Raw genomic sequence first — 25,322 nt, 5'->3', positions numbered from 1 at the left:
GAGCACACTCAGTCCAACTTCCTACTCTCTCATCATGGAAGAAATGCTCCTGGATTCACCTGCCTGGCTGTAGGCTGGGCTGGGCCAGGTGAAGCCCACTAATTGCAGGATCATCTCTCAGCTGGATGAGCAATATGGAGATCACATTCAGAGGACGCTACCAGAGATCATGGTACTGTGCAAATCAGGGGTAGAAATGGGGCTATAATTCTACCTCTGCTCTTGCAAGTTAGTTTACCTTCCACGTGTATTCTTGATTGGCTCGTGGACAAGTACAAATAGAATGAGTGGTAGCCATTTTAAGGAAATTCCTTGCTTTGACTCTCAGGTTGCCCTAAAGTGAGAGTGGGAGGCAGGTCATGGTTGACTGTACCTGAAATTCTACCTTCAGTACTTTCACTACAACTAAAATACAAACATTAACACATTGAACTTCCAAGAGTCACCTCTAACTTAGGGCACATGGAAGTTCTGAGAATTGGTTTTGCCGGGTGGGGGGAGGAGGAGTAAAGGATTTAAGATCCAGATGAGGGACAGGGGCCTATGGGACAGGCAGAAAGATAAGCCAGAGAAAATTCCAGATAGAAAGTACCATACTCTGTGGATTTGCCCTCTTCTCTGCATTTCTTCTTGATCAAAAGGAAAACCATCCCATCCAGGAGAAGAGAAAGTGGCTGGAGACTGGTGGGTCAAGGGGAGTGTTCCTCTCCTAACAAGCATTTCCAGTCAGCAGGCACAGACTCTATCCTGAGGCCACCTCTACCACATGTACCAATAGCATGACCTTTAGCAAATTATTTAACCACAGTTTCCTTAAATGCAAAATGGGAACAACAAGAATAACATCCTCAAACTGATGTTGGAAGATTTCATGGGCTACTTAGAGCAGTGCCAGCCAGGTGATGATGGTTCTACTCAAATATTATCACAGCATCCTCCTCTTATCATCACAGCTAACAGTTTATACCAAATCCCCACTGCCAGCTGCAGGAGTAGAATCCCCCGGGATACTTTTCCCAGGACAGCAAAGCAACTTTGAATCACAAGAGTTTCCTGTGCTCCCTGCTATGTGATCCTAGACGGGATCCTATACCCAACACTCACCCACCCCAGAAAAGGCCAGCATACTGTGCCATGCAGAGAAGGAAGTCCATTGTCTAAGTGGAAATCACCTGGATTTAGATGGTGCCCCCCGCCCTCCACAAGCTCCACTAAGCATTGTAAGTAAAGACACTCTCTTCTTTTCCACCTTGCTTTTATTTTTATTTGACAGTTAACCTAAATGTTAAGATAATACCCTGTAACCAGGGTACTTAAAAACTGATATGCAGACAGAGGATAAGACTAGTAAATGAATGAATTTGAAGCTGATTCCAAAAGCTGTGCTATTTGGCTATAGCTACTCAGGAAAAATTAGGAATACAAGCACTGGGGCCAATGCCTTCGCACACAACAGTGGTTCAATACTTTCCACCCACCATTCCCTGGGTCATTATGAGGATCTCAAGGTATGAGATGGTCTACTGACACCTCCAGGTATGAGATGGACTACTCAAGCTCCCCACACACTTAAGGAAGACAGGCAAAGTCCGCTAGAGGAAAGATCGTTCCTTTCTCCAGTATCAGGGATCATTTTCTGCTGAAGTCAGGAAACACCTATATCCTTTAAGCAAATTATCATGGCAGGTGTGCTCACCAGAAATTTCATTTTTATGAATCAGTATGGGAATAGTTCTTGCCTACAATATGCATAAATGAAGAACCGGGGGCATGATCTATCCAATTCCATCCAACTCTTGCTTGAGTCATAGCAATAAACATAGGGATAGACAGGGAAGTTCTGCATTGGATGGAAAGGATATTTTCCCCTACTCACTAAAAGTTGCCTGTCAGGGGTACCTGAGTGACTCAGTCAGTTAAGCGCCTGACTTTGGCTCAGGTCATGATTTCATAGTTCGTGAGTTCAAGCCCCGCACCAGGCTCTGTGCTGACAGCTCAGAGCCTGGAGCCTGCTTCAGATTCTGTGTCTCCCTCTCTCTCTCTGCTTCTCCCCCACTCATGCTCTGTCTCTCTCTCAAAAATAATAAACATTAAAATTTTTTTAAGTTGCCTGTCAGAAGCACTGACCACTGACTTTCCTAATCTTCCTTTGCTACTTTAAATATAAGTCTTTATATGTGATAGAGACCACATCAATGTTACCCCGAAGGCTGGCACCATTGACAAGCCTACACAAGATAGATTCATATGATCAGGAATCAAAAACACATTCTTCAAAGTCTGAAAGGCTTTGGCACATGATAGCTTATGACTCTAGAGAGTTTCTTAACCTATCTGTACGCCATTTTCCTCATATGCTTAATGCAGAGACTGTCACCCAGTGATAAGATTGTTATAATTAAATGGCATAATATACACCAAATGCATGGCCCCTGCAGGGCCTGAGACACAGAAAGAGCTAAATAAATGAGTCGTCATCATCATCATCATCATCATCATCAATCCAAATAGTGTCTGAGTCTCTTCATGCCACCACATATAGTAAGGAAGACATAAAATGCTTCATTCACCTGAATCCATACTCTCATAAGTCAGGGACAGCTGACTATTGTTCTCTGTGAGGTCTGCGGGGACAGTGAGGCTACACGGAGTAACAGGGCAGTGAGGTGTGACATAAAAGGCACTTAAACTGGAAGCCAGGCATCCAAATCTGGTTCTGCCTCACCCCTAACTCACTGTGTCAGCCTGGCCAGTTCACACAATCATCCTAGGCTTCGGTTTCCTTATTTAAAAGACAAAAGCAAAAACCAAGAGAATGTGAACTTCATCACCATTTCCACTCATCACCTGGGGTAGGCATCACTAATCAGTCATGGAACTGCTGAACACAGTGGTAACTCACAATTTTTCTCAAAATAGTACTCCTGGAAATCACTACCATAGGGTTTCCACATGCAATAAACTTATTTGTCATCCCTAACCTAAATGATCCCTGAGATTCTAACCCTTTAGAAGATGCTTGGAGATTTAACCAAACCCTTTAGCTCATACCAGGAAGTGGTCAGGGAGAAGCTTCAGTTAGAATGAAAAAAGCTAAGAGACCCCATTAACAGACTCTTTGGGCAGAAAAGCCTTGGCAGGTAAAAGGTACCCATTCATCGACAGTGCTTTGAGACCCTAATATTTTTCTATTTTCGTGTTAAACTCATTATGTATATCCACCTTATGTTCTCTTCCTCCTGCTCCCCAACAGCAATTACACATATTCCCAAAAATGTACATATCTATGTATATATGTACATACACACACATATACAAAATGTACATATCTATGTGTATACATACATATACATGCACATAGTTTTCCAACCCCACTCTTCTACTTTTACCCTCAACAGTTTCCCTCTTTAGGCCTCATGTACACAGATCTGCTTACTACTTTTGGCAATTTTAAGCCTATGCTATTTATCCTCATGACAATTTTGTGAAATATCAGCTTCATTTTGCAGACAAGGAACCTGAGGTTCAGAAAAGTTCAATGATGGCCATCAAAGAACCATGCTACCTTAGGGAAGACTTGGAATACAAACCAGGTCTCCTGGATCCCACACCTAAACTCTATGTATGCAGCCACTCACAAGTTGCCATGGCCCACAGTAACTTTCACAAGGCCCCCGTTCCTGCTGTCTCCATACACCCTACCCACACCTACAATCTCCCAGCCCTAATTTTTCCCACATCTCTCACCAGGTCCTGGCAGCCTCTGGCATTTCCCAAGCACACAGTTCACCAAACTGGACCATTTCTTCTTTATTATCTACACAAATATTCTTAATTATTTCTCCTCCAACCTAAAGTACTTATTTCTTATTTATGGGTGTAAATATAAAGCCAGCAGAGCTCATATTTCATGGGGAGCCATTCCAACAGCATCTAGAGCCTTCCAAATTTACGGAGCATGAGAGCTGATTCTCTGCCCGTTTCATTATAAAGGGGTTTACCATAAATATTAGAATTTGAATTCCACCCAAGTAATGCATTAATAGATACTAAACCATTAATAATTTCTGCACTTTTTCATAAATGGGCAAAGTCCAATAAATAAACTATATCTTCTCTACAGCACAGCAGGGTTAACAAGTACCAAGGAGATTTCAAAGACAAACTACTGGTAGGGGCTGCCAGGAGGTAAGATTCATAATGAAACTACAAATTCCGGAGACCCATTTTTTACTGTCCACCATGGCAAGTATCTAAAATTAAATGCTAAGCAGAAATCCGTCCTGGAATCTGACACACAGCAGTTTAGGTAAACAATCTCTGAAATTAAAAACAGATTCTGGATAATAAATAAGTCTGCGTGTGGATCTCTCTGATAACAGATACCTCTCCCTGATAAATCAAAGGCGCCAGCCCTACTGAGCCTTTCTAAATTAGGCCAGATGATTCACCTAAAATATTTCATCTTGTGTCACCTGTCTTAATGAACGGCAGTAACAGATAGCTTCTTACCAGTTACTGCATGGGGGCCAAAGGCCTCCAGGCTAATTATACTGAAGGCCTGGGGAAGGTGGCCCATCTGGGAGGAGCTGGTGGACAAGGAGGATTTCACCATGATACTCATTTACTTGGTCCCATGACCCATGTCTACTAGCTTCACTTGCAACTGCCCTGGAATTGTAGAAGATGATCAGAATCAGAGATGCCAGATATCAAAGATAAATAGCCCATGAGGAGGAAGTGGTGAATCCACGCTTTATCATTCCTAGATGTGTGAACTTGGACAAATATCCAGAAATCTTTGGGGCCTCACTTTCCACACGTGTAAAGTTGGGATAATAACACCTGCATAGCCTACCTCCTGGGGCTATGCTGAGGTCCAACCAGAAAGTGCAAACAGAACTACTTTGCAACCCTCAAGCACTACTCTGTTATTACAAGTGATACCATTCAGTCAGTCATTTCTTTGCCAAAATTTATTGAGTACCCCTTACGTGTCAGGCGTTAGGGATAATTTAGTGGCTAGAACAGACAAGACCCATACCTCATGGAAGGGGGGATGACCTGGGTACAACTTCCCTGAAAAGGTGGAGGGCACAGCATGTTAGAGGATGGTAAGGCTGTACAGGGAAATAAAGCAGGGAGACTGCCAGGGCCAGCCTGGGCAGGGAGCAGGGTTTCTATTTTCAACCAGGAAGACCTCACCAGGGACACAACTTTCAAGACTAAAGGAAGAAAGAGAGCAAGCCTCACAGATACTAAGATAGAAAGAGTAGGAACATCCGGAGAAAAATACTCCAAGGAGGATCTGAGGAGCCACAAAGATAGGATGGAGTTCTTAGAGAAGAGGAAGCCGGGAGCAGGAAGGAGGCCTGAGGGCACAGAATGGGCTTGGAGGGGAGAAGTTCAGCCTTTGGAAGGTTTCTAGTAGAGGAGCAATGTTTTCACCAGAGCACTCTGTGGCTGCTGTGCTGGGAATCATAAATATACATTATACTACTATTATTAACAGTATTGTTGCAAGATTCTGTTCTGATCCAATGTGAATCTGGGTTGGAGAAGGAGAGAAAATGGGATGGGGGCCAAGCAGAGTGTTTTTCTTTCTTAAATGCTCAGAACAACTCAGTACAGAAAGGACTGGGTGAGTGTTGGTGGAATGGCACAGAAAGGCAAGAGTAGGGGACAAGTGAGCTGCAAGTGTAATGGAGATTGGGGAGCGGCCTCGTATGTCCGGGGCCTGCTTCTGTCTCCTGTGTGGTTGTGGAGAGCTGTAGGAGGGAAGAGCAGTGCGTGGAAAAGAAAACCCACTGCTCTCAAGTCCTATGCCTTTGCTGCATTCAGTGAAGCAACGTGAAGCCCTATTCGTTTTAAGCCTGGGGCCTGTCTCTTTACTGAAAATGAAAACAAAATTCTCTTTTAAAAGAGGGGAGCTTGGTTGAAGGCCACGGGCCGTATTTTATCAGCGTTTGGTGTCAGCAGAAGTGGGAAACACAACATAATAAGAGGAGCCATCTCGCCTCCTGCTTCAGAGCAGAAAATGACGCAGGGGTCATTCCATTAGTGATCACAGCTGCTTCTAAATGAAACACGTATAACCTGAATCCAATTAATGAAAGGATCTGGCAATCCTCACCAATGCTAATGCTGAATGAATCTTTAAACCTTGCTCATTCACCAGCTCCGTGTTTCACCATAGTTCAAAATCTCAAGAGCACAAGCTAATTCCTGAATGAAGGAAATTATGACTCAGCATTTCTTTTCAAATGTCTGGCAACTTGGCCTTTCCTGTGGGGCTGGGGTGTGTACTTCTCCCTTCCTGTACTTCTGGTACTTCTGCAAAGCGTGGACAAGTCTGCAAACGATGTGGCCCAAACTGATTTTCTTCCCAGGTGCCTAGAGAGAGCAGGGATTGTCACTGATGTGCACACACAGAGCCACCTGGAAAGGCTTTTAAGTGGAGCCAGTGACAGGGTGGGGTGAAGGTGTTCCATTTTTTTTTTTAATATTTATTCATTTTTGAGAGAGAGAGAGCCTGAGCAAGGGAGGGGCAGAAAGCGGGGGCAGGGGGCATGGAACAGAGGACCCAAAGGGGGCTCTGTGCTGACAGCAGAGAGCCCAATGCAGGGCTTAAACTCACGAACCATGAGAACATGACCTGAGCCAAAGTTGGATGGCTCACCAGGTGCCCCAAGTATACCAGTAATGGTAGTCACTAAACTAAACCAGGACTCAAACCCGGTCACCCATAACACCTTCACGACTTTTGCTATGTGTACATGCCACTGCTATTTGTATTCACTTCTTTTTGTTTTAAATCTTCAAATTGGTGGTTCTCACTGCCTGGGGCCAATCACACTCCCCAAAGGATATCTGACAATGTATGGAGACATTTTTTGACTGTCACAACTTGGAAGGAGGCAGTGCTACTGGCTTCTGGTGGACAGAGGCCAAGGCTGCTCGAAATATCTTACAATACACAGAATGCACCCCACCCCCAAACAAAAGAATTATCTGGCTCAAAATATCCATTAGTGCCATTACTCTAAGTGACTAATTATCCCTTACATTTATTTTAAAAGGGAATTCTATTTAAGTATCATAAAGGAAAAACCAGGATCACATATCATTAGTGTTCAGAGTCAAAAGAAGAAAGTAATCAGAGAAATATGCAAAACGAAAACAATATTAAATTTTAGTTAGCAGCCTGCTGAAGGCCTTGAGCCTGAATGCTGCTTAAAAAAAAAAAAAAACACATTCTCTTTATTATGATCAAAAGGACAGAAAGAGAATTGAAAAGGGAGTAGCTTTTCCCTGTGTGATTAATGATGTATCTGTGCACATCCCCAAATCATCTTGGGTACCACAAGCAGAAGGTGATATTGGTAAAGCTAATCTCAGTCCATCTTCTCAGGGCCGAAACACGGGTATTATTGAAGCTGTATACCGATGAGGAAGCCCAAAGAGGCAAAAGCAGTGAGAAGCCAGCATTATTTGCATTATAAATCTCTCAGAAAGCTGATTATGGTGAGATATTTGGCTTAGAGGTGGAGAAACACCACTCAGAGATTCATAGTGGAGGGAAGTCCCTTCCAACATCTGAGACAAGACTGAGTGATGAAAGCCTTTCCAGATGGCTCTGTGTGTACAAATCAAAGAAACTATGGCTGACTGTTTAGGCAATGTTTTATGAACCATACTCAAAACTATGCTAGTGCCTTGAGAAAAGTATTCTATGGTCACATAAGCTAGCTATAATACCTAGTTGAACAAAGTCTGAAGGTTTTCCTATTGTCAAACTTCTCAGAGCCCTTAATGTGATAATGAGCACGGCAGATAAGAATCCCCCTCCCCCAGGGGAAAGGGGAGCAAGAATTCTCAAACTCATCAAGCACATACTTTTATTTATTTTTTCTTGTGGAACACTGAGCCACCTGTCCCCCCTGGTATTCCAGGGAGCACAGTTTGAGTAACTTAGTCGTAATGGAAGAAAATATTTCCTTTTCGCCAAAGGTTATGAGAGTTTCAAGAGACTGAAGTTGTAAAATCATCCATACTTCATAAAGAAAGAAAAAACCACACTGATTTTTAAAACACTGGTGTCTGCTAAATAAAGGTGCTCATAATACATTCACTCCAACTTATGAGTCTCTCTTCTCCGAACTCTCAGACCTCTGGAATGATTGGTTCTAGAAATGATTAATGTGTCCAAACAATCACATTCCTTAATTCCACATCTTAGTGGGTGGGGAGGATACTCTTAATTGCAAGTGCTATCTAGAAAACAACTTGCTCAACTCCTATCTGATGCAAGAGACCTTCTGCCAACATACAGCCTTTGGACACTCAGGCAATGGACAGGTTTGGTTTTCCTTGGCTTCCACCTTCACTCTTCATTATGTCATTAACTCTTTTCAGATCCCCCTTCCAGCGTGGTCACATCTTGCTTTGGAAGGTCTTTGCCTGCCCAGGGTGCATTCACCTTTCTTCTGATAAGAGCCAGGGAATTCCGCACTGCTCAATCCCTGAGCTCTGTGGAATTAACTCCACCCCAGGCTCCAGAAAGACACATAAACTGGCCTGGCCAGTCACATCCCACACTGCTGACAATGGTTCAGGATGGGTATGTGCCCCATTCAGGGATGGTAAGAACCGATTTGGTTTTTTTGAAGAGTCTGGTAAGAGGGAATCTCTCTTTTTCCATTGAGATTGCTGGGAAGATAATGCGGAAGCCCTACGGGGTTAGCAGCCAACTTGCCTCCTTGAAGGGAAAGTCAGAGAGCCACCAAGAGGAAAGTAGCACTGGGAGGTGGGGAAAGAGATCAACTGTGACTGGTATGATTTGGGCTGTGGATCCAGCTGTGCTGAAAGTCATATTTACCCTTGGCCTTTTCAGATATGTGGACTAATAAATTTCTGTTGATGATAATTTAAACTGAGATTCTGGTATGCCTGGCTGGCTTGACTGTTGGAGCATATGACTCTTGATCTCGGGGTTGTGAGTTCAAACCTCACGTTGGGTGTAGAGATTACTTAAATAAACAAACAAACAAAAAATAAAATAACTGAGATTCTGATTAGTAAAACATGCAATATGCTGGATGCCATGGATGACTGGTATTTTTAACAGTTCTGTTTCTCTCCATCTTAAAAACAACTCCGTCCTTTTCCTACTCACTTCCTTTCCCATTTTCCATTTTTCCTCAGATTTTCCCCTCAATCAGAAACAAAATAAATATAAGAAATTTCTGCTATCCGTCCAACATGGTATTTGTTCTTCAAAGACCACTGTCAAACCTCTCCCCATCTCAGAGGACAAGGAGTTCAGCCACAGGTAACTGCTTCCACACATGACATATTCAGGCTTTTCTTACAAATAACTAGAAAACAATCTTCATTCTCACTATTATATCAGGGTTCTTGGGCTTTGGACTTGAAGACCTAAACATTTAATATTATGACTTGAGATTCATTAAGAATGATGTTTGGGCAGAGGGTGAGGAAGAACATACCACCCTCTCTGTTCTTGAGCCCATTCCTCTTAAACTCAGGGCTTGGAAAAGCAAAATGTGACCACTCCTGCTGACACTCTGTTTCCAAATGTAAAACTCACCCCCAGGAATTGAAACTCTCAGCCTTCCTTTGGCATGCCACGTGAGCCCTTTGCCTGGCTGCAGACATGTCCTCATAGGGTCGATGCATTCCCTTGATCCCCCAAACAGGGACACGGACAAAGGGACAAACACTATACACGTGCTCAGACTGCATGACGGAGGAGTCCTTCCCGCTCCAGGCCCTGTGTGTGGGACAGGTGCCCTTGGACCGTGACCAGCCACATGGCTACTTCTCTTGGCAGGCCTGGCAGGCCTTCCCCAACCCTGCTGGGAGGACATGAGGCAGAGCAGTTGACAGCTCTGTGGCCTTGACTCTTCCTTCCCGCTCCACAGACCAGGCCACAGCCTGGGAAGCTCAACCAAGGCCTGTGCTCTTGCCTATTTCTCCTCCTCGAGCTGCCAGCTTGATCTCATTCCTGCAGAGCACAGACCCCCCACCCCCCACCCCGCCAGAAAATCCAGACAGCCAACCCTCACAGGACCAGAGCAGCTCTCTCTAGTAGTGAGCACTTCTCCAGCCACACGGCCAGCACTTACTGTCCTGTTGCTACACAGGGATGAGCTCAGCAAGAACCCAGCTAAGTCATCAAGCTGTTGAAGGAAAGGCCTGCCACTTCATCCATCCAGACATTGACATTCTCGTGTGACCTCATGGAGCACGGTCAGAGCTCAACAAGGTACAGCTCACTCCCCCTGCCCCAGCCCTGCCTGCCTGCTCCCTGCATGAGCAGCAGCATGGGAGGCAGAGAAAATGCAGGGAAAATAGAGAGGCTTTTGCATGCATGTGTATACATGCACATACACATGTGTAAACACAATACTACACATCTAACACACAGGTACACACATACACATGCTACATTTAAAATATGTAATTTCTAAATATAAATGAGAGCTACTTCAGGAAAATTAATGCTTTGGGGATACACACATACACTACGTTTCCATAATGATTAAACAAACGAATATAAATTATGTTTTTTAAATCCAACTGCACTTAAGCATTCTTTTATAATTTTATTACATTTAAAGGATCGCTAATATGGGGCTATAAAATTTCAAAAGCTAGCCTGGCAGTATGCTCTGCAGTAAGTGTTTCTAAAACTCATCCTCTGACCAGAGAAGAATGGATAGGACTTGGAGGGGGCAGGTGATTTAACCTCAAGTTCAGCTATAGACCAAGGACAAAGAGTAGAATCCCTTGAGAAGATTCCTGTGTTCTGGGGAAGAGAAGCAGCAGAGACTTGGAGGTTGGGCCTTGAATGGACTGGTGACAAAGTGGCAGAGCCATGCAAGGCAGTGGAAGTGCCATGAAAAATGCAATGTACGTGCCTAGATCCCTTTCTCCAATCCAATCTGAAGCAGGCAGATGAATTAGCCTTCTGCCTGAGTAGGGAGTAGTAGGCCCTCTATTCTTCTTCTGGGACCCTCTCTCCTCCATCACCCCAAACTAGGGGCCAGACCCCAGCTGCCACACGTGCCACCTATGACCAGCACTGGATAGCCCTGTTGTGAGTGGAAGGCTGCCATGAGTGAGGCATGAACACAAGAGAAGTTACTTCTCATCAGGAAATATTTTTAGTTTCTTGCTCCCGAAATTGGATGGCAGGCCACGTGGAGAAGTTAAGAGTGCTGCATTTAGCAGCAAGATTCCTGTTCTCTGCCAGATGGGACACATGAATGTGACAGGCAATGCCCGCCAAAGTTCTCTTTGGGAAAGGTCATGCACTAGACAAGTACTTCTTAACCCTATGTCCATATCCTAACAATGGAACTAAAATGCATCAGAAGAGAATTCATATACCTTAGAGGGCAAGAATATCTTTTTACTGTCTCCCAAACCTCCCACTTTTCATCCTATCATAATGGATTCCACCAACTCTGCCCTATGGACAGTTCAGCCTGATCCTCCACTCCTGTAATTGTCCATGAAAAATTCAGAATTCTACTCAGTAAATAAAACACAAGACCTAAAACACAAAGAGTTCCATTTTATTGAGCACTGGCTATGTGACAGTGCCTACACCAAATGATCCCAACCTATGAAGTAGGTACTATTTTAGAGCCCTTTTATAAAAAGTCAAGGAATCCAGGGTGGGAAAGGTGAGGTAACATGCCCAAGGGCATCCAGAGGCAAGTAGTAGAGCTCTTGTGTATGTGTTCTACTATTTCCCAGGATACCAACAATTCAGAGCGGGCTCAAGACAAAACAAAATCCAAATACTTTTCTGTAAAATTTATCTGATACAAGGGAGTCCAGCTGCTGATAGCATTCTTTCTCCAATACTTTAGGATATGAGTTCTCTGTCAATAGCAGAGGGGAGAAAGCAGAATGGCTGCCAAGGGGGAAGAAAAGCAATGAACTAATCTAATTTATACTGCACACCACGAAGCATTCAATATTAACATATCACAAATTTAGGGAATGTCCCATGCCCTCCAGGTGTTTATAGTTTAACTGTATACACAAGTACAAATTAACATACATGAAATGAAATACTGGGAAAATCATGCTCAAGTATGTGGCACACACCCTACCTGTTTCTGAAGTCCCCTGCTTATCAGCAGAGTGAAATGTTGAGGATGTCTTTGAATCAAGGAATGTCCAGGGTTCAAATCCCAGCTGTTCCAACTACTAGCTATGTGATCTTGGGCAAGTTTGTTAACCTCTCTGAGCCTCTGTCTTCTCTACTGAAAATGAGCATTGTATCACCTACCCAACATGATTGCCAGAAGACAACTGAATAATATTAGTAAAATATTTAGGCTGGTGTCTAGAGTGTGTCAAGAGCTCATGATAAGTGGTATCACGATCATCATCAAAACTGCCACTAACTCAGAGAACACCAGCCACCTCAAAATGAATCACTTCGTGTTCAGAAAGGACAGAAAGCCACACAGCAAGGCAGTGAATTAGAGACCAAGAAAGAGGTTCTGAGTTCATGAGTCTGATATTTTAATTTGGTTCAATTCTACTACAGCTACAGCTTATCACTGGCACACACTGGATGATCTAAATGCTTTCATGTGGGGGCGCCTGGGTGGCTCAGTCGGTTAAGCGTCCGACTTTGGCTCAGGTCATCATCTCACAGTTTGTGAGTTCAAGCTCCGCATCAGGTTCTGTGCTGACAGCTCAGAACCTGGAGTCTGCTTCAGATTCTCTCATTCTCTCTCTGCCCCTCCCCCACTTGTTCTCTGTCTCTCTCTGTCTCCCAAAAATAAATAAATGTAAAAAAAAAATTTTTTTAAATGCTTTCACATGGTGAAAACTGGTCTGGGAGTAGTGATGGCTTGATTTCCACATTCCCCACATCTAGGATTGTTCACCACCACCACCACCACCACCCCCCCCCCCCCCCACCACCACCAGCAAACTCTTCCCTGCTTTCAGGTGAAAGCCAACTTGCAAAGGAGGCAGTGTGGCCCAGCAAAAAGAGCACAGGATGCCTTCAGGCCCTGTCTGCATTTAAATCCCTGTGGGCTGTATAACCTTGAGACAGATATTTACCCTTTCTGAATCTATAAATCAGAGAGACAAATACCTTCCTTGCAAGGCTCCTGGAAAGACTGAAAGATAATGTATGCAAGGGGCCTATCTAGGTACCTGTCACATAGTAGGTTACGGTTCAATAATGGAAAATGCTAGAATTATGCCTCTGCCTAGATCTATATGGCCGCTCTCCTTTTCTGTGCTGAATGACTGATACAAGGCAAGACCTCAAATTCTATATAAGGATATCTCAGGAGCTTCCAGTGCCTACTCCTTTTTGGAGACATCTGTCAAAATCCAGTTCAAAGCCACACCTTGATGAGTCCTAAGTAACTATTCCCAGATGGATCGTAACTGAGCACCTAAAGTCACTGAGGATGGAATCACCTACAGCTTACTTCACAGCATCTGGTTGTGGAAGATGCTTCTTCTCCATGAACTGAAACAACTAACTCAGGGCCCAAGCCCAAGAGCTGTGGAAATGTGGTCACTCATGCTAAGTGACAAATCCACACAACCCTCACAACTCAACAGTGACCTAGTTGATGAGGGCTCTAAGGACCTAGAGGAAATGAACCCCTGCAGGGCAATGCAGGGACTTAGAATAGTAAACCCTATCACCTGCAAGGTGCTCCAGGAGATAAAAGTAGAGGTGAATCACCCCCTGGCGAGTGAAAGAAGAGGACAATCTGCTCAAAACTCACTCAGCCTATCAGGAATGTCCCAATAAATCGCGATCCACACCGAAGATATTCTGTTTGTAGAGAGTCTTCAGTAATGTTAATGACACTCTAATGAGAAAGAGAGATCCACTCACTAATCCCCACAGGGGGCTGATATTGACTGGCCTAAGGGTGCTGAGTGTTTGGAAGATTTAATAAGTTATCTGTAGCAAAAAGAGTGCACATACATAAGAAGAGAAGCAGTGAAGGGTAACTTCATTAACATCATTTTGTGTAAGGCAGATTCATGCTCCAAACCTTTACCTATGTGTGCCAGCCACAACCTTGTATGTGTGAGAGAAACACTGGGCAAGATTTATCTTTTTGTTGCATCCTATTTCTTCCTTCCTAAAAGTCTAAAGAACCTAAGAATAATATTGTCTAGTCAAAGCCAAAGAAACCATTCTAGTAGAAGAGTAACTACAGTATCTGAAAACACAGCAATATTATCTGTTATTTGAATAAAGGAAGCTGAAAAGAGAAAAAGACTTTGCTGACAAGAAGACTGATACAAGAACCAGGTGTACTCAGGGTTATTCCCCAGAGTCTTCACAGTCCTTGGCACAAAGAGTTCAATAAATGCTACAGAAGAATGAATGATACAATCCAGAAAAACAGATATTGCCAGATGAATGAACTTCAGTAATCAAACACCAAACACCCACACACACACACACACACACACACACACACACACACACACACGACCTGCTGAGATCAGAAACTATTTTGTTCAACAAGTGAAAGCAAAATAATCGCAACAGATTCCTAAATTAAGATTCCAAACATTGAATCGCTTTAATAAAGAGACAATTTATATAACTTACAACTCTGGAATATTTACGACTACCCATGAATATCCTTGAGGCTCCTGATGAGAACATGAAGGTCAGCTGCCAACTTTTGGGAACTCATAGTTTCAAACACGCTAGGGAGGGTTAGAGAATACAAGGATCGCCTTGAATCCTTGTTACCAATGGGTTAATATTAGAAACAGTATTGACTGGTTTCCTACTGGTTGCTAAGCAACATTGTTTCCTTCCCCCAATGGTCTGAGAGAGAGGATAAAAAAAAAGGGCAGAAAATGAGAAATGTTGGAAAAATAGAAAGTGAAATTCAATGGATCATAAGGTGCAATTTGTAGGAAGAGTAAAAGAGCAAATAATTCTTACCGGATGTACTAAGACATCAGGTGCTTTATGACATCACAAGAGTAACACATTGAGCCTCCAGCTCAAAGACAGAGAGGAGAGTAGAAGATGAATGTCCCCCATCCCAGCACTGTGCTATTCATGTTCAGTTCACGCTTAACCGGAAACACACAGCGTCCATGGGTGACAGCAAGCTGACCTGTGTGACAGACCATTATAGCCCACACAAACAAACAAATCTATCAAACCCAAAAAGCTCAACCAAACTCTACCCATTGTAACTCATTGTCCCATTCCTTAAGGGGGCCTTTTGTTCCCTTCACATCTGAAAGGCCTCTAGTAAGTGATACAGATACTCAACAATATTGACTGAATGCTCACCATGTGCCAAGCACCAGGCTAGGACTTGGGAGGTCTGGGTTCTGGGGGTGGGTAGTGATAGAGCCCTTGCCCTTGACTCAACAGCATATTTGGTCTTCTTTGTTCACCATCTCGGTGTTCCATTTTTGTCAGGACTCTATGATAGAGTAATAGAAAAGTCACAAAGAATGACTTAGGAGTTGTTAGACCAAGCCCCCCTTGGTCAACTGCAGGACAAGCCTATGAGGCTGCTAAACTTCTTCCTGCCTAAGATTTCTAGGCCTATTCCAAAATGAATTACTCAGAGAAATAGCATATTAGTCCATTAATGTCCATTTTCACAAATCCGTTCATTAAACTAGATGCTGTCATCTGTGTCCTGCAGGAACATGGACCCTGGACAGGCCAGTTTTGACACTGCATAAAGGCTTAGGAAATAGACAGCATGTGCACAAGCTGGTAACTAGAGCATGGAAGGGAAATGGGAAGGAAGAGGAATCAGAGGGTCCTGGAGGCAAGGTAGGAATAAAGGAGTTCCAGACAACTGAAAGGCAAGAGAGAGGCCCCAAAGAGAGATGGAGCAAAGATTTTTTTTTTTTTTATAAGCAGGGATTTTGAAGCTGGTCCCATGATGACACGGAATGTTCAGCAATTTCCTGAACATGTCCCACACTAAGTTTCTCCATCTATAGAACAGAAAGAACACTTAGCTTGTAGTGTTGGGGGAATCCAAAGTGCTATCTTTAAAGCAAACCCCATGGTACCCAGTACACAGTAAATGCTCAATAAACTCTAGTCAATGTTATTATCATATATGGAACCACTTTAAACTATAAAACACTAGTTTTAACTGTTAATACAACTATTATTTATAGCTCTGCCTAAGATTGGTCCTGGTCAACCACCAAACTCATTCTTCTAAGCCAGTGTTTCCCTACTTTTAGGCAGGTATGCAGCACCCTCATAACTGCTCCTCCATCCAAGGGCTGTCTTTCGTAATTAATAATAATACTAGTAAAAACAACAATAATCGTAACAGCAGCAGCAGCAGCAACAATAACAATGATAAATGTTTACAGAGAATTTACCACATGCCTGGCACTATTCTAAGAGCTTTTAAGTACTAATTTCTTTGATTTTTAAGGCAACTTTAGCAAGTAGGTACTAGTATTAATGCCATTTCACAGACAAGTAAACTGTGGCACGGAAAGGTAAAGGTCATTTGGCCAATAAGCAGCAGAGCACAAATTGCAATTCAGACAGTCTGGCCCCCGTGTCCACACTTAACCACCATGCATTCTCCCCGCTCATTCTCGCTATGCCTGCATTTACTTAATTTTGTAAAACCTTGAGTCACTTCAATTTTAAAATATCTTCTACTACTCTATGATACCTATGAAATCCTGGGTTTTATATTCTAGTTATAATTTAGCTGATATAAAAATAATTACAAGATTAGTTTATAATTCCCACTTACTATCTAAAATTATCAATGAAACAGACTTTAGACAAATATTGCTGGGGGCACCTCAATGGCTCAGTTAAGCATCTGACTCTTGGTTTCGGCTCAGGTTATGGCTCAGTTAAGCATCTGACTCTTGGTTTCGGCTCAGGTTATGATCTCTAGTCCCACACCAGGCGGAGCCTACTTGGGATTCTCTCCCTCTCTCTCTGTCGCTCTCCCACTCACTCTGTCTCTCTCTCAAAAGTAAACTTAGAAAAAAATACTGCTCTATGTACCTGGGAATTCCTTCTAACACAACAACCTTAATTCCTTCTAAGCCACAACAACCATGGACCAATAATAACAATTCATCTGCCCTTGCTATTTCAACACCCTCTCCATACCCCCTTCTATATAACAGAGCCACTTTTTATCTGGCATAGGGCCGCCAAAATGAAAGAGTCTATTTTCTTTTCAGCTACCTGTGACTCTGCGATTAAGTTCTGGCCAATGCGATGTAGGGGGATGTGTCAGGTCGGACATCATGGAAGTTTCCTTAAAAGAAAACCATTTCATTCTCTGTCCCTCCCCCCTTCCGGCTTCTTGGAATGAGACATGATGGCAAGAGTACAAGCCATATCTGGAATCATAAGAAAATAGGCTAAGAATGATAGAGCTCAAGGGGAAGACACCAGGGCTCCTCATGACATCATGAAACTAGCACATCAACCCTTTACTACCTACCCCCACGTTTCTTCCATGCGAGAAAGAAAGCTCCATAATGTTAAGCTACATAAGGTGAGTCGTTCTCTTACATTCTCATTCTAATGAATACAGCACCGATCTCTTACTCTAGCAGTTCACCTACCACCTCAACCAAGGTACAACCAGAAAAACTCTACCCAGAGCATCTGTCCCCTAAGTACTCAGGAACCAAACAGGGCCTGAAACAATAGGTACTGCCATTTATGTGTTCATTTACGAACCACTGCTCCAAATGTTTTATATACAATATTCTATTTCAATCTCCCAACAAACCTACATGATGGGGACTATTATAACCTCACTTATACAAATGAAGACACTGAGGCACAGAAAAGGATTAAGTACCATGCCTGAAGTCACGCAATTAATATGCGGTAGAGCCAGAACTCAGACCCAACAGTGTGACTCCAAAGGATAAGTTCTCAACCCTGCTGCTCTCTCATGGAACCAAAGGGACATCAGACACTGGACTCTCAGAGGAGCTGGCTTCTTAGTGGCTCAAACAGCTTCCCCATCACAGACCCTTAGCCAACTGCCCTCAAGGCCAAAATGACTTTGGCCTCTCCAGAAATCATCAGAAGGCCCCAACAGCCCTTCTTGTCATCATACTAACACCATATCTTAAGTAAAACCAAATACAAATCTGATGCCTAAGCATAAATGTCTGCCTTATTTTGTAGGTCAAAGCAACATTCAAAATATATTCAAAAGGAATACCCAGAAAATCTCTGTCTCAATCCCCCTCACGAATTCCATTCAGCTACTTAGATGCCCTGGACAGAGTAGGGCATGCACCAGCCCCCCTCCCCGACGGCCATCATGGGGTTAATTTGTATTTTCAAGGCCTGGCACATGTTCAGTCAAAAACCTGGCCGAGTGCCTGTTGTTTACTGAAGCTGGGGAAGAAGCATCTGCAACATTACGAAAAGCATATTGTAAAAGGCAACACATGCAAATTAAACCTCTTGAGCTATGAGTAAATTGCTGGGAAAATTTATAACTCATTTAATAAAACTTGAAGTAAATACATAGCCTGGCTCCCGGGGAAAACAAAATATTTCCCACAATTCTCTCATCTTAAAAAAAAAAAAAAAAAAAAAAAAAAAAAAGGACCATTGAGCCAGACGGCTCTATCAAGTATAAAGTATAAATAGCAGCTTCCGTAGTAAGCAAAACCCACTTGGCATTGTGGGGTATTTATTACCCACATGGGTGGTGCCGCAGCCTCTGCTCTGATGTATTTGACGATGTCCAGGCTCAGAACATTTCTACAATAATCCAGGATTATTGGCTCTAGTGGGCATCTTCTATTTATCAATTCATTCCACAGGTATTTATGATCTACCTGAGATCCACTGTGATGTGGTGACTGAGAACAAAGGCTCGGAAGCCTGGCTGCCTGCTTTTGAATCCAGCCTCTGCCACTTACTCATTGTGTGACTTTGTGCTGTGGTGTAAACTCTCTGTGTCTCAGTCTCCTCGCCTGTAAAATACGAATTATATGAATACCCACACCCTGAGGTCACTGTGAAAACTGATTAGGTGAATACACGTAAAGTGCTTAGAACAATGACTGGCAAATAGTAATCCCTTATTAAATATCAACTACTTATTATTTATTAGCTGGCATTATGGGCCAAGCAGTCTGGGAGGTGGAGAGAATCCAGGATCAAACAAGGTAGATGATGGCCTCTCTCATGGAGCTTATATTCTACTGGGGGGAAATAGATATTACACATGCAGACAAATGAATAAAAAGATAGTAATGGTGCTCTAACGAAAACAAGACAGAGTAAGGGAATATAATGCAAGCTCCAGTTAGGAGTGAGGACTATTTCAGTTATACTTATCAAAGAAAGTCTCTGTGAGGAGGTGACATTGGAGCTGAGACCTGAATGATAAGAAGGAACTCACGAAACCAAGAATGTCCTAATGTTCTACAAAAAACTAATAACTTGTTAAGGATTCCAAGACAAAAAAAAAAAAAAAGTTTGCTGTCCTTGAGTGACAGTCCAAGGTCAGCAGGGGGCTAGTGTGTCCAGAATGGGAAAAAGCCCACAAAACAGGGTGGGCAAGGTTGACAGGATCAGATCACACCAAGCCTCATAGGCCATGGAAGGACTCTGGATTTTATACCAAGTACAAATGGTTTTTGGAGGGATTGAATAGAAGAGTGGCATGATCTAATTCGCAATTTAAAAGCCTGCTCTAGCTGCCATATGGCAAATGAATTACAGGGAGGCAAGAAGGGAAGGGACAGAGCAGAAAGGAAGCTACTGTGGTTTTTCCAGCAAGATATGATGGTGGCTTGATCCAGGGTGGTGGTAGTGGAGACTCAGGAAATATTTTAGGAGTAGAGCTGACAGGACTTTGATGGATAGATGTGGGCTGACAGAAAGAAAGAAATAAAAAATGACTCCCAGTTTGGGGACGTCTGGTTTATTCATTAGCTTGTGATGAATATTGTAGGATACTAAGCAGACACGGCTTCTATTTCTAAGAGCACTTTAAAGATAGTTGGTCAGAGAAGCCTAATATCCATGAAATTGAACAAAGAGAAAAATGTGATAGAAGTGCTTAAGTGCATGGTTTAGAGTCCAGGCTTCAAAGAAAAGGAAAGTACAGGCATTTTCATGGAAGGTCACAAAAATAGGGCACCCCATCTGGCCTTGAAGAATGCAGTCATTGGCATTCCATGAAGAGAGAGTCACGTGAGCATACATGTTGGGGATCAAAGTCCAACATGGTCCATTCCAAAGATGACAAATCAGTCAACATTCTAAAGATGACAAACCAGTCGACATAAATAGTAGCTTCCATCCAGTTAACTACCAATTCACTGAAAAATTTCTTAGAATCCTGGTTCTGAAGGGACAGTGACAGAGAGGTAGTGACCTCACTGTTATTTGGTCACTCCTGTTTCAATCTTTCAGGAAAGGATTATGAAGTCCCACTGACAATGTAGACATATTCAGGCAAGTGGGGCAGTGGCTTAAAGCCAGGGCTTTCAGACAAACAAATCCCAGATTGAACACTCATTGGCCAAAATGACCCTGGACAAGTTCCGTAACATCATCTTGGTCTCAATGTCTATGTAAATAGATTAATAATGGTATCTACCATATAGAATTAAGGAAAATAACATTCCTATGGGACTTAGCACAATGCCTAACAAGATATAAAAGTTCTCAGTAATTTTTACTTAAAGAAATGATGGTTCCTTCCTTACTATCCTGTAGATCTTATATTATAGCTTGTATATACCTGATGGCTATTGCCCATTTAAGCATCTCTTTTCCTCACTAGTTTGTAAAGTATACAAGGGAACTGTTTGGGGGTGGCTTGTCTTTACTACCCATGGCTAACATGGTGCCTAGCATTGACAATAATAATACTGTAGTTATTATTATTTATGGCAGACAGTATTTACTGAACCCACACTATATTCAAAGCATGGCACCAAGTACTTTTCAGGTGTTAAATCATAGGAAGGGAATAGGATGGTGGTAGGAGCATGTAATAGTTCGTTTGGAATCTCTGCCCCATTGTTTACCAACTGTCTGACCTTTATCAAATGACTTAAGCTCCCCATAATTCAGTGTCTTCATCTACAACATGGGCAAAAAGCAGTACTAACCTCACTACGCTGCTGTGAAGATTAAATAAATTAATAAACATGAAGCTCTTCGAACAGGCCTGGCTCTTAGCAGAGGTTATAAAACTGTTAACTCTAGTCATAATTATCAATCAGAACAATCCTATGAGTCATGTACTGCTGTCACCCCCATTTTACAGACAAAGAAACAAAGGCATAGAGAAGTTAATCAACCTCCTCATGGGAACACATTTACTAAGAGGCAGAGACAGGATTTACACTCAAGCAATCTATCTGTAGAATCGAGACATCTAACACCTAAGGTTTGGAGGAATAAATGAGCATCACACTTCATTGTGTGGCTCATCACCTGAAAGCTCTGGGCTTGAACACGAATGCAATATGGGCAGGAGCATGCTGGGCAAGGTGTGTTATCAGCCTCCCCTCCACAGCAGTCCCAGGGAACAGTTCAGTGGGATACAGAACATGCTCATGAATGAGGAAGATGCTGCGTCTTCAAGAGAAATTAATAGAAGACATAAGAAGAAAACTGGGAGCAATGGGGTATATCACAGGTAAAAGAAGATGCAAAACTGATGACCCTAACAATGAAAAGTTTGTTGTCCATAATCCTGACAACATCTACAAGGCAACCACTGAGACTGCCCAAACCACATGCCAAGCCCTGGCAGAACAGCTCAGAACCAGTAGGTAAATTAAGGCTCTACCATATGACCTAAATCAAATACACATTACTACATATTTTGGGGCCTCCTTTGTAGATACTCTAAATCCAGGTTGATTTCATCTAAAGAACCCTTCCTTCCAGATGCAGGTGGCCTTTCTATCCCACCCCTTGGGGCAGCTTTGACAACCCCAGACTCGTGGTGCTGCAATTGCTTATCTTCTTAATCCAGGTGCCTTCATGCTTCAGAAGACAAGGGCACAGGCCTCACTTGTCTTGCAGGTCATTATAATTGTCGTGTTTCCTTTCACCATGGAAAACAGACAGTTGTGGCATATGAGAACTGCATATGGCTTAAGGCACTGGGGCAACAGTTCGCACAGACCTGAGCATGAATCCCAGCTCTATCACTCATTTGTTGCGTGGCCTTCAGCAAGTTACCCAAGTTATTTAATGGAGCTGAGCCTCAGATGCCTCATCACTACAATGGGATGACAAATAGTACCTACCACAGGGCTGCTGGAAAATGAATGGGATAATGGATGTAAAACACGGTGCCTGGAATAGAAGCACTCATAAAAGTTAGGAGCCAATGCTATGGTTGTTGTGGAAGAGTTTTCTTCCTGAAAGGAATTACTGCCAATGTAGTATTAATTTCCCTAGTGTGGGGAGGGATGAACAGGTATAACATACAGGATTTTTAGGGCAATGAAAATACCCTATCTAATACTATAATGATGGATACAGGTCATGATACATGTGTCCAAACCCATAGAAGGTACAATACCAAGAATGAATCCTAATGTAAACTATGGACTTTGGGTAGTTACGATACGTCAGCATAGGTTCATCAGTTGTAACAAACATACCACTCTGCTTTAGGATGTTGATGATGTCAGGGCAGGGGATGTGAAATCTCTGTCCCTTCCTCTTAATTTTGTTGTGAACCTGCAAGTGTTTAAATGAATGAATGAAGAAATAAAATTTCCCCAGGGTAACACAGGTCAGAGAAACTCAACACTCTCACTCAACTGGAATATCTGGAAAATATGCTCAAGGGAGTCTCAGCCCCACCCATTGCATACTGCAGATGGCAGCAGTGGAGATTCAGGGATCCTGGCATAGAGGAACTTTTTAAACTCCTGACAATTCTTCTAAGAATAAAGGCAAGGATGGCTGCTTCTGACACACTGCTCCAGGCCTCTCTCCAATCTCTCCTGGATTTGGACATCACTCAGGCCCATCAGAATCCTGGGACTGTCGTCTGCTGACTGACAACAGAAAGAGAAATTTAGAGGTGTGAGTGAAATGACAGAGCTGTCACGGCTGCCTCTGAAACGACTCTTTTCTTAAAGAAAGGAAAGATAACAGGGGAGGAAAAAAAAACCCTCAGACAGCTGCGATACCCTGTCACAGTTGCTGGGAGGTTTTTTCAAAAAAGCTTCAGATGAATTTTAAAAACGAGAAGGGCAAAATACTTATCCAAATTTTAATCTCAGTTCTTACAGGACTAGGATAGAATTTGGGGACAAGTCCCCTCCTTTGCCCCCAGTATAAGAAAATATTGGCTAAATATTTTTATTTGGGGAATGGCAGCATTTTTTTCTCAACCGTTTAAAAAAAATGTGTTAAATTGGGGGAAAAAAAAAAAAACAAACTCCAAACCCCAGAGTCCACAATCGCCTTCCTTTGACATCAGCTCATGACCAGATCCTAATTCTTAGGTGGACTTCAGTCAACTAATACATATTCGTCACAGAGCTCTCCAGCCCTGACTCCAGTAATCCAACACATCAAAGTCACATGTCTGACAAACATCCAGAAAACAGCCTGGGTGATATGCCCAAGTCCCAGATCTCACTTCCCCTTCCTTGTCATCCAATATTTCCACCACTGTTAGTTTAAAATGTCTTGTTTCTTTCTTTGACAGCCAAAACATGAAAAACTGACCATTTGGGAGGGTTCTCTTACAAACAAACCACTCTAGGCTGAAACACATAGGCTGACTCTCCACCCAGCATCCCTTTTAGGAACAGAGAAGTCATTGGCCAAGGAGATCATGTTTCAAAGGCTCCCATTTTTCTCAGTTTTCTGAGAGCCCTAACTTTATAATAACCATGAGAAGAAACAGATTCCCAGTCTCACCCACAGGTCAAGCACAGCCCAGAAAGGAATGCCTTTATTAAGATAATGCCTTGGAAAAACCAATAATTCTAATAGCAACTAAAAGAACAGGTCATAATAGATGGAAGGAAATTGCAGTTTGAGTATTTTTCCAAGAGTCCAGGAGGGCTGAGCAGAAAAGAATAAGAAACCCCATCCTTGCTTGTAAAACACTCCAGGAGAACCACAAACCTACCCTGAACTGCTGATTGATGTAACACTTGGATTAGAAATACACCGCATGAAATACAATTTCCAGAGAGGAAAAGGAAGTCCTTGATGAGCCTGGTGAAAAAGTGATGAAAGCTTCACTCAAGCCTTCCACTTTAGTATCAGATTGTGGGAAACTTTCATTGAAACAACCCAACTGAGTCCATTAGCCATCCATCCACAAGCACTACATAAACCCTTAACACCTCAGCTAGGAGAATGCCCCATAATCACCCTGCTTTCCTGCCAGAAGGAGAGGGAAAGGAAAGCAGCAGTGGGGAGGCTGACTAAAGCCACCCCAAGACGCCATTCTTCTTTGATGGGGAGAGAAAGGGAGGAAGAAAATATCCAAAGAAAAGAGGAGACCGTCACTTTCTTCTCTTCACCAGCATCATCACAGTATTGACTTTGGGGCCAGTGAGAAACCATCCACTGTGAAAAAGAGAAATGAAGATATTCTTTTACCAAGCGTAAAATGACTGGGTCCTGGTTTTGGCTTTTATGATCTGTGTGATTTTAGGCACATTGTTCACCCCCTCGGGGCCTCAGGTCTAGACCCGGGACAGTAACTACAGCCTTTCCTATCTTTAAGGGTTATTCAGAATTTTCAATAAAACAATGTCAATGAAAATGCTTTTAAAATTTTAAAACCGTGAACAAATAAGGCATCATTACTATTTTAGATACTACACAAGCTGTGACTCAAGTGTTTCTTGTGCTCGTCAGCCTGCCAAGAGCTGTGATTAGGACTGACAGGAATAAGAAGAGGTAGGTATAAGGGACATGGTTTTCTATGCCCATCTCCCTGTTCATCTCTAACTCCTTCCTAATCTCTTCATCAAGTTCCCTAGCTTTGTCCTGACTTGTGGTCCCCAGGGGTGCCCAACAGAAGAAGAGAAGAGCTCAGGGACTAGAATAAAACCCCATAAGCTGTACATGCTACAAAGTACCATGATGCCTACTGGACCCCAAGAATGAAAAGCCCAGGCTACAGAGAGGAGAATATGGAAGTGGTTTTCAAAAATTTTGGAGTACTAGCACTTCTTTTCCCAAAACGAATCTTTTGTTGAAGTCTAGTGATAAGCAGATCAAGGTGGAAGAGCTGGGCCTGAAGTGGAGGTGAAGG

At 42.8% G+C, this 25,322-nt stretch overlaps 1 protein-coding gene and 1 long non-coding RNA gene across 14 annotated transcripts in view; one reads left to right on the top strand and one right to left on the bottom strand.

The window, feature by feature from the left end:
- Positions 1 to 25,322, bottom strand: part of LRMDA (leucine rich melanocyte differentiation associated) — a 1,023,531-nt gene that overhangs the window by 491,296 nt on the left and 506,913 nt on the right. Inside the window, exons 1-2 of one of the 12 annotated variants that reach the window (XM_042909267.1) lie at positions 18,752 to 19,500; positions 15,356 to 15,491 (exon numbers count right to left, since the gene is read on the bottom strand). The exons of 8 other annotated variants lie outside the window; for them this stretch is intronic. Coding sequence is in view for 1 of the 4 variants with exons in the window: in XM_042909264.1 (XP_042765198.1) it covers positions 9,611 to 9,765 (155 nt within the window). In the remaining 3 variants the exon portion in view is untranslated. 3 more of the 12 variants (XM_042909268.1, XM_042909269.1, XM_042909264.1) reach the window with 3 other exon arrangements.
- Positions 9,208 to 18,645, top strand: LOC122202759. Of its 2 annotated transcripts, XR_006194865.1 has the most exons (4): positions 9,208 to 9,331; positions 10,167 to 10,288; positions 17,257 to 17,576; positions 18,224 to 18,645. It is a non-coding gene; the product is annotated as an uncharacterized LOC122202759 (long non-coding RNA). The 2 variants fall into 2 exon arrangements; XR_006194864.1 differs by lacking the exon at positions 18,224 to 18,645 and having other exon boundaries at positions 17,257 to 17,712.

The sequence above is a fragment of the Panthera leo genome, chromosome D2, assembly GCF_018350215.1.
Source record: "Panthera leo isolate Ple1 chromosome D2, P.leo_Ple1_pat1.1, whole genome shotgun sequence".
Taxonomy (NCBI): Eukaryota; Metazoa; Chordata; class Mammalia; order Carnivora; family Felidae; genus Panthera; species Panthera leo.
Note: the sequence above shows the minus strand (reverse complement) of the source record. Positions and strands in the feature narration are given on the sequence as shown.